Here is a 10,329-nt window from a genome sequence, read left to right as displayed (position 1 = left end):
CTGCCAATTCCTTTCGATACAGTGACTCAGTATATTCTTTCCATTTTCTTTTAATACTTCCTGGATCATTTAATATTCTGCCTAAAGCATCCTTGATTGTTATAGCAACTTAAGATTTGAATTTGTTCTTCAGTTCCTTGAGCTTAAGAAATGCTGAGCGAACTCAGCCCTTTTGATTTTCTGACTCCAGCTCCCTGCATATTTCATTGTAATATTTTACTTTGTCATCCCGCACTGCCTGAAACTAATGGTTAATTCCACAATAAGGGATATATCTTTCACTTTTTCTGCAAAATTTTTGTCTGTCGGACACTTCTCTAAATCTGAACATTTAGATTAAGACAGACTAGGAAGAAGGACTGGCCATCCACTTCCGAAATAGCAGGCCTCTGAAAACCCCTATATACATGTAGAGTAACAGAAAGGGCAACTGAGGTGGAGCTTTCAAGTATGGAAATACAAAGGAAGAGGAACAGCTGTAGACGTTAGTGATTGGAACATGGAATGTGAGAACCATGAATGTAAGAAAATTAGATATTGTTAAGGAAGAAATGTAACACATAAATATTGATATAGTAGGCATTGGTGAAATGAGATGGACTGGTATGGGGCATTTTGAGTCAGACGATCATATGATATATTACTCCAGAGATGAAAAGGTGAGGAAAAATGGGGTTGCTTCTATAGTTAAAAAAAGTCATTTCTAGATCCGTCTTGAAATACAATATTGTGAGTGACAGGATAATATCAATATGCATACAAGGAACTCCAGCGAATATCACTATCATTCAGATATATGCACCAACAACCAGAGCCAAAGAAGAGGAAACAGAGGATTTCTATCAACTTTTACAGTCGGAAATCGATCAAACATGCAATCAAGATGCATTGATAATAACGGGTGACTGGAATACAAAAGTTGGGAACAGAGAAGAAGATTCAGTAGTTGGAAAACATGGACTTGTGACAGAAATGGAGCTGGAGATAGAATGATTGAATTTTGCACAATCAATGACTTATTCATTGCAAATATGTTTTTTTTTTCTTTTTCTACCATTTTTAATATCAGATATATTGGAAGAGAATTTTGGGAGGGAGCAGTTTTATAAACTGTTCTATTTTAAAGTTGTTTTAAACAACTGAAATATGAGAGAGACTGCAATGTTTTCACTGAATAGGACAGCAACCATGCCTAATGACTGTTCCCCAGTTTGACCCCACTGTTCTTAGGAAAATTATTTTACTTGTTCTGAAGAATTATTTCCAGGTGTTGTCTTCTAGCCATTATTCTTCCTCACACCCCCTCTCAGAATCTACTGTACCCCCACTTTTTTTTAATATGGAACGCCTCACAAATTTGCGTGTCATCCTTGCACAGAGACCATGCTAATCCCTTTATCGTTCCGATTTTAGTGTATGTGCTGCCGAAGCAAGCATGTCTGTTCCTTATAGACCACAGCTCCCTCCCTTTAAGACAGATGATACCTCAGTGTTGCCAAATGATTTTCAGTTTTGTGGGTGGTAAATGCCCACATTATGGCATATTTCCTTTTAGTTCTTTTGTCACTGGAAAGTTAAAAATTTATAACCAAAGTAATTTAAATGTAGTGTGTTGCTGCTAATAATAGCTGGTGTTTATTGAATAGCTGGAAACTGTGTGTTTGTATGTAACTTTCATTTTACTCATTCTCAAAATAAGTGCATCATGTAGGTATTAATGCCCTTGATCTCTCTGTGGGAGAACAGAGGCTTACCGTCCCCAGCAGTGAACTGGAGAGCGTGAGATTTCCTGGGGTTGTCTCAGCCCAAAGGCTGCAGTTCTGTCACTCATCTCTAGTTCATTTTAGAGGAAAAGATCGTTGCCAAAATACATGCTTTAGAACAATTTTGAGGAATTCTATTAAAATGTCTCTTACAAATTAGACTTTTAACTGTGTTTCTCTTAGAAATTCTATTATAACATGCTTTCTCTGGATAGAAATTCTTGTAGTTCTGTTATACATTTTTTTTTTTTAGTTTATTAGATACTGTAGTGTTTACTTAAGAACTTAGAATTCTCTGTTTTCAGCCAAGACCCATCTGACATCAACAATTTTTTGATACTGCCTTTCCCCGACCTCATCTCCCTTACAGAAGCTTTTTTTTTTTTTAAATTTAGGTTGTGCAAATACGTTTTTAAAGAGACATAAACGCAGGTTATATACATGGATTTCACCTGATGGTATGAATAAGAATCAAATTATATTTGCAGAAAAAAACGCTGGAGAAACTCAATATCAGCTGTGAAAACTAGGCCAGGAGTTGATTGTGGAAAAAGACCACCAACTACTCATATGCAAGTTCAAGCTGAGGCTGAGGAAAATTAAACCAAGTCCACGGGAACCAAAATATGACTTTGAGTCTATCCCACCTGAATTTCAGAACCAACTCAGGGACAGGTTTGAGGCCTTGAACACTAATGAGTGAAGACCAGATGAGTTGTGGGAGGATATCAAGTGTATCATCCAGGAAGAGTGCAAACTGTCATTACAAGGACAGAGGAGGAAGAAAGATCAAAATGGATGTCAGAAGAAACTCTGAATATTGCACTGGAGCGCCGAGAAGCCAAAGCAGTAGGAAGAATTCAAGATACTAAAGAGCTGAACAGAAGATTTCAAAAGGCAGCACAGGATGACAAAGTAAAATATTATAACTTATATTTAGAATTTAAAAAATACTCGAGCACCACAACAAGATAAAGGTAAACCCTATTGAAAAATGGGCACAGGATATAAACAGACACTTCCCCAAAGACGACATTCAGATGGCAAACAAACACATAAAGAAATGTTCAAAATCCCTAGCTCTAAGAGAGATACAAATTAAAACAACTATGAGATATCATGTCACCCCAGTAACAACAGCAAAATTTAACAGAACAGTAAAAACAAATACTGGCGAGGTTGTGGAGAAACTAGAACCCTTATTCATGGTTGATGGGAGTGTAAAATGGTGCAACCACTATAGAAGGCTGTATGGTGCTTTCTCAGAAAATTGCAACTAGAAATACCATTTGACCCAGCAATTCCACTACTGGGAATATAACCCAAAGATACCATAACTGCCACCTAAGCAGATATATCCACACCCATGTTTATTGTAGCAGAGAGTTGGAAACCACCGAAGTAACTAACAATGAACGGATAGAGAAACTGTGGTATATTCACATAATGGAATACTATGCTGCATTGAAAAACAAGGAACCCATGAAATATTACACAAAATGGTTGACCCTAGAGGACATTATGCTGAGTGAAATATCTCAGTCACAAAAGGACAAATACTGCATAATGCCATTGTTGTAAAACAGGACTGACATTGGGGTTGGGAGGAGACTGATTGAAAGATGGGATAAATTATGCAAAATGCCTTGTTGTGACAGGGGTCCAGAACGAAGGCTGCATAGTGGAGTAGACTTGTGGAGAGGGACTGTGTAACAAGGAAAGAATTTTTCTTTTACTTTTCAAAGAGAAGAGTGAACTGAGGGGGAAGGGTGGGCAGGGAGAAAAGTGCAACAATGAATGAATGGAAATCCCTCCCAAGTCTCTGTAAACTTTCATTAAAATAATTAAAAATAAAACAAAAAAACTTCCAAAGTATGATGAAAACATTAACCTGTCTATCTAAGAAATAAAACCAAAGAGATCCATAACTACAAACTGTTGAAAGTCAACAATAAAGAAAAAATATTTTTCCTTAAAAAAAAAAAAGGAAAAAAACAAAAAACAAAAAACCCAAACCCAAAAACGAGAGAAGAAACCAGCCCCAGGTCCAGGCTGCAAGTGAAGAAGTAATCCTATCACCCTGGCTCAGACTTGTCTAAAAGAGTCTTGACACTTGTTCAACATCATTAACTCCTGCAACTAGTATCATACCCAGCTCATTTGAGTTCATAAAATATGTGAACTGAATTATTTTAAGCTGTTTTTCTTTTTTAAAATCTTGTTTTATATTATTTCAGTTTCAAGAACTCAGACTACCTTTGAAAACAGGTCCTTTTAAATGCAATTTAAGGGTTTTATTTTATTCATTGTTGTTCATTTCCTTCCCCCCTTCTACATTTCTCCTCCCCCAAGCCCACCTCACAATGTACCCCTTGCTCCAGATGGCTGTTATAAATATAATGCCTCATCATATATCCCTTTCAATTTCCCCCCTCATCTGTTCTACTGAAGTGTTCATTATCTATCCATTCTTTTCCCATTAACTCAGTCTTCTATTTCTGATTACACAAGTTTCATAAAGGTGCCAATTATTTTCTTTTTATTATAGTGTACTGAAAAGTCCTTTCTGCAACAAACTGGCAGGAGTGTTCCTGGTCCCAGTTAGACATAAACTTTATCAATTCAATGTATTTCAAAATTCACTCTCTTTTTTATATTTTTATATCTTTTTATATGCTTACTCATGTTTATTGCTGTGTTATTCATAATAGCAAAGAGATGGAAGCAAGCCAAGTGCTCATCAACAAATGAATGGATAGAAAAACTATGGTACATTTACACAATGGAATATTATGCAGAACTGAAAAACAATTAACTTGTAAAACATTACACAACATGGGGGAGCCTGGAGGACATTATGCTGAGTGAAATATATATAACACCACTGTTACAAAATAGGACAGATAGGAGAGGTTTGGGGAGACAATGGAAGAAGAGAGGATAGATAATGAACACAGCATTAAATCAGATGAGAGAAAGAACTGTCTGAAAGGAATATATGATTAGGCATTACATGTACGACAACAATCTGGAACAAAGTGCATTACAGGGCATGCTTGGGGAAAGGGCTAGGGAAAGGGAAAGGGGAAGAAAATGTATAACAGTGAAAAAAATTAAAATATTTTCAACGTTTTTTAAAAAAATACTTATGCAAAATACATTGTCTTTTTTTTTTTTTCCTTTTCAGTTTAGCACCATTTATTAAGCGATCTCAGCAGTGGTTGTAGCTGCTGCGTGTTAGTCTGTTCTTAAAACATCAAATGCTCTTCCAGCTCCTCTTGTCCAGGACAGAAGGCTCTTCCGGGTAGCACGCCAACAAGATAAGAGACTCCGATGGTACCAGCTTCAGTGATGGTGCCATTCAGAAAGGGAGAGGGTCACGACCTCTTCCAGAGGTTTTGAAAAAGGAGCCTCTGGGGGCCCAGCCTGCCTGGCATTTTGATGCTGTCAGTGTGGGTTTTGTATTCCATAAGGGTGTGGGGAGGTAGATTAAGCACTTGCCAAAGTGTGTCCTTGGTCACTGGCAGTCTTGTTCCATATTGAGATAATGGCCTCCTGAAACCAGACAGAGATCACAGCCCCGCAGATCTCCTCCCCAAGCATGAACTGCTCCCCCAACATGGCCAGGATGAGGTTCTCCCAGCAACAGGAGGCCAAGCCTTCCGTAGTTGGATAATCCATTTGCCACCATTTTTATTTGCATCATACTCCCACATGGGCTTAACTCCTTCTTTGAAGAAATGGAAGTTACTGTGGCCTGTCAGGTCCCCAGGACATACTATGTGGCTGTAGAACCTCCAAAACTGCTCCACAAAGGTGCCGATCTGCTTGATGTTCCGCTCATTGCTTTGTAAGCTGGTGGGCTGGCCAGGGGTCCTCCTGGAATACCAGAAGGTGTAGTTGTATTGTAGGGGATGCTCTGCTGGTCCAGGGCGACAGCTCCTCTTGCTGCTGCTCTGACCCTTGTCGTGTTCTGTTTTTTCCTTCGCACCATCTTTCTGTGTGCTGTTTTCTTCATTCTGATCATGATCCCCACTGTCATCATCTTTCAAAGCGTCGAACTTGTTGTTCATCCTCTCGCCGCCGCCATCACCATTGCCTTACAGAGTCATACATTGTCTTTTTAAAGGTAAAATTTAATATTGGTTAGAACATTTGTCATATCTCTTTTTTAGCCCTCATTCAACAACATGTAGGCTTATTTAACTCCTTGGAACAACAGGAGTTCTGTGCTATGTGTATTTTCCACATTTCTTACTATTTAAATAACAAAGTTTTCCTACTTTCAAAACTAAGTGCATGTGCCGTTGTTAGCTGCCATCGAGTACAACCCACAGCAACAGTATGAACAACAGTCCTATCCAGTGTCATCTTCACACCACCTGACACACTAGAGCCCATTGCAGCAGTCACTGTGTTAATCCACTTGGTCCAGAGTCTTCCTCTTCTTTGCTGACTCTCCGCCTTTCTGAGCATCATATCCCTCTCCAAGGACTAGCCCCTCCAACAACATTCCCAAAGTACGTGAAGCAAAGTTTCATCATTCTTGCCTCCAAAGAGCACTCTGGCTGCACCCCCCCCCAAGACTTACTTGTTTGTTCTATTGGCCGTCCATGGGATGTTCAGTGCTCTTCTCCAAAACCACAGCTCGCTCAAAGGCATTCATTCTTCTGACATCCCTATTTATTGTCCAGCTCTCAGATGCATAGCAAGTGAGACTATGGCTTGAATCAGATACACCTTAGTCCTCACACTGACATCATTACTCAATAATTTGGAGAGGCCCTTCGGACTTTGCCAGTACAGTACATCTTATTTCCTGACTGCTGGTACATACCAAGGATGTTAACTGTGGATCCAAGTAAAATGAAATTGTTGACCATTCCAATATTTTCTCCATCTATCATGATGTTGCCTATCAGTCCTGTGCTAAGAATCTTTGTCTTCTTGACATTGAGATACAACGCATACTGGAAGACTGTATACTTTGATCTTGTGCAACAAGTGCTTCAAGTATTCCTCACTTTCAGCAAGCAAAGTTATGCCATCTGCATTAATGCAGGATATTGATGAGTCTCCCTCCAATCCTGATGCCACATTCCTCTTCACAGAATCCAGCTTCTCAAATAATTTGTTCAGCATACAGTTTGAATAAGTATGGAGAGTGAATATAGTCCTGATGCACTCCCCTTCCTAATTTTAAACCATGTAGTGTTCCCTTGTTCTGTTCACACAACAGCCTCCTTGTTTAGATATAGGTTTCACATGAGTACAATAAAGTGCTCTGGGATTCCCATTCTTCTCAATGTCAGCCACAACTTATTAGGATCCAGAGTTAAATGCCTTTGCATAGTCAAGAAGACATAAATTAACATTCTTCTGGTACTCCTTACTTTCAGCCAGGATCCATTTGACATCAGCAATAATATCCCTGGAACGACACGTCTTGTAAATCTTGCTTGAACTTCTGTTAGCTCCCTATCTGTGTACTGTTCTAGCTGGTTTTGAATTATTTTCAGCAGTATTTTGCTTGCATGTGATATTAATGATATTGTTTGATAGCAAGGAAGCAGGATTGGCCATCCACTTCTTAAATAACAGGCCTCTGAAATGTGGATAATTACAGTAGTAGTGGTAGAGATCAGATTGGAAGTCAGTCAAAATGAGGAAACACAATGACAACTATCGCTTTTAATTGGAGCATGGCATGTACATAGCTTGAATGTTGGAAAACTTGACTATATGTGTATAAACTCCAAAATCATTAAAATGGGTACCCAGCTATTCAACTACTAGGAATATACCCTAAGGAAGTTACAACTGACACACAAATGGAAATTTGAACATCAATGTTCACAGCAGCATTATTTACCATCACAAGAACATGGGAATAGCCCAAATACCCAAACATACATGAATGGATTGAGAAATTGTGGTACATTCACACAATGGAATCCTATGCAGTATTCAGGAGCAACCATTTCAAAAAATACTATGTCATTTGGAAGAGCCTGGAGAGCATTATGCTACGTGAACAAATGTGGTCTCATAGGACAAATACTGCATATGACCATTACTATAAAAATAGAAGGATAACTATTAATACATGCACAGGAACTCAGTGAGGGAGAGGATGGGAGTAGTTGGGTAAGGATAGGGCTGCACAATTTGGAGGGTAGAGGGGGAGATGTAAATGGGAAGGATCTGGGCAAAAAGGGTAATGATGGACAAGGTCCAATGGTGATTTATTTTATAAAACAATGCATGAGAATGAATGTATGAAACACAATGTGAACGAAGAATCATGTGAAACATAATGTATATGAACTTTGTAAGCAAAACAACAAAATGAGGATGAGTGATGGACCAAAACCAAACTCAGTAGTATTTAATTAATGAATTTAGGTTAGGAATAAAACAAGATGGAAAATATTAAAATTGTTAGAAAAAGAGAACTTAGGGTTTGCATAGATTACGTATTGCATTACTTTTAAAGATGTCACATATTTCCTACCTTGAAAATGAAAAAAGTTCTGTTCACCTCATTTTAGAGATTATAAAGTCCACAGGAAGAAGCTTTCCATGAAAATTAGGATCCTACTTACTCTGATGTTAAGTGCTGTCAAGTCATAGGTGACTCATAGCAACCCTATGAACGAAAGTCCTCAACACTTGTGTGACTTTCATCCTCTCTCCAGGTTCACAGGGTTTCCGGAGGCAAGCTATCATGGAAGTGGATACCACTCCTGCTTCCAAGCTTGTTTTAACATGACTACGAAAATAAATAAACATTTTTAAATTTTATTTCATTCATCTCATGTTCCTTGTAATTTTTCTATTCTCCAACTCAAAACGAGTTTATTTTCTGAATAATACATGTCAATGGTCTGTCTTTTTCTTCTTAACAACAACAACAACAACGGTCATGTTACATGCTTGTAACCAAAAAAAAGATAAACAATTTAGACTGTCAACCTATTCTAGAAAAATAATGAACTAATCAAGCTGACTTGGACAGCTAAACTGTTGGTGTTGGAACCACCAAATTGGTTCTAACCCAGAGGAAATAAAACTCTCATCACTGTCACTAGTAAAAGAATAAAAAACTGGTAATTCAACAGTTAAGCAATCAGTTCTGAATCACAGAGTTGATGCTCTGAACCTATCCAGTGGCTCTGAGGGGCAAAGACCTGGTGATTTGGTTCTATAAAGATTATAGCATTAAAAAAAATAATTATAGCATCAAACACCCATGTAGGGTACTTCTACTCTGTCACATGGGGTTACTAAATCAGGATCAACTTCAAAGAATCTAACAACAATCTTTCACAGCAGCTCTTTCTCTATAGAAACAAAGTTGTCTTTTTACAAAGAATCCCTTTTATTTTATGGTTACTTCTTTCAATACAAAAATTAATTAGACAGTGATTTTAAAACTAGGATTAACAGCAATTTAGAGAAAACAGGACAAATCACTAACAAGAGTATCTATGTGTGTCACTTTAATGAAGACTTGAAAACTAAAACAGATTTGCATCTGCTCATTCTAAACAAAACAAACTAAAAAGCTCCTTTTCCCCAAGAGTTCCTCTTTACTACTCTTCAATTTTTCATTTCCCTTGGTCACAAAACATCTCTTAAGAGGGCACTAGAGCCTCCTCCTGAGAACTAGGTATATGTATCATCATAAGTATATATATCATAACATTATAAGTACATATATCAAGGGTTGGTGACTATCATTTTGGTAAAAATAATATCTCTCTTAAGAGTTCTCAAATTAACTAGAACTGCCACTATTTCTGTTACCTGAACGAGCCAGATACCGTCTTTTGTGTCCTCTACAAGCTCATAGAAGTGCATCTCCCCACTGAAATTGGTACTAGAGACAGATTCAGATGCTTCCTCTTCCTTAAGAGCGGAATAGAGCTCGCCCTCCATCAAGTCACCTGAACAAAGAAAAAGAACATCAGTAAGATTTGGAAAGGCCAATGATTAACTACATCTTATACTGTTAGAAATCTGTTGTTCATAGGGTTGCTATGAGTTATATTCAATTCAAAAGCACCTAATAACAAAAATATGTGTCAAGTTCCTCTGGAGTTAGTATTCTTGTATAATAAACTATAGAGTTACAAGTTGGGCATCATAAGTCAGAACACACAGCTGACCCTCCAGTGAGTTTTCAGAGGAAGTAAAATCTCACAGGAGGCAAGTGCTCATCTTTCTCCTTTGGAGCAGCTAGTAGATTCAAACTATATACATTTGTGTTGGTAGTGCAATTCCTTACCACCAGGCCATTGTTGTTTGTTATATGCCGTCGAGTCACTTGCAACTCGTAGCGACCCTATGTACAACAGCCCTAAACTCTGCTCTGTCCTGTGCCAATCGCACTGTCTCCGATACTCCCATCCTGATTATCCCAGTCACTGAATCAATCCACCTCATAGAGGGCCTTCCCCTACTGCACCGTCCCTCCACCCTCCCAAGCATGATGTCCTTCTCCAAGGACCAGTCTCTCCTCACAACATGTCCAAAGTATGTTAGACGGAGCCTCAGAATCCTT

The 10,329-nt window shown here is 38.3% G+C and overlaps 1 protein-coding gene and 1 pseudogene across 1 annotated transcript in view; both read right to left on the bottom strand.

Moving 5' to 3' along the window:
* RNF103 (ring finger protein 103) overlaps window positions 1-10,329 on the bottom strand; it is a 37,432-nt gene that overhangs the window by 18,974 nt on the left and 8,129 nt on the right. Inside the window, exon 2 of the mRNA XM_006902014.1 lies at window positions 9,573-9,712. Within this exon, the coding sequence (XP_006902076.1) occupies window positions 9,573-9,712 (140 nt within the window). The remainder of the gene's footprint in view (window positions 1-9,572; window positions 9,713-10,329) is intronic.
* On the bottom strand, window positions 5,141-5,857 carry LOC102862667 (annotated as a pseudogene).

The sequence above is a fragment of the Elephantulus edwardii genome, unplaced genomic scaffold (genome assembly GCF_000299155.1).
Source record: "Elephantulus edwardii isolate Elephantulus edwardi_28Jun2011 unplaced genomic scaffold, EleEdw1.0 scaffold00357, whole genome shotgun sequence".
Lineage (NCBI taxonomy): Eukaryota > Metazoa > Chordata > Mammalia > Macroscelidea > Macroscelididae > Elephantulus > Elephantulus edwardii.
Note: the sequence above shows the minus strand (reverse complement) of the source record. Positions and strands in the feature narration are given on the sequence as shown.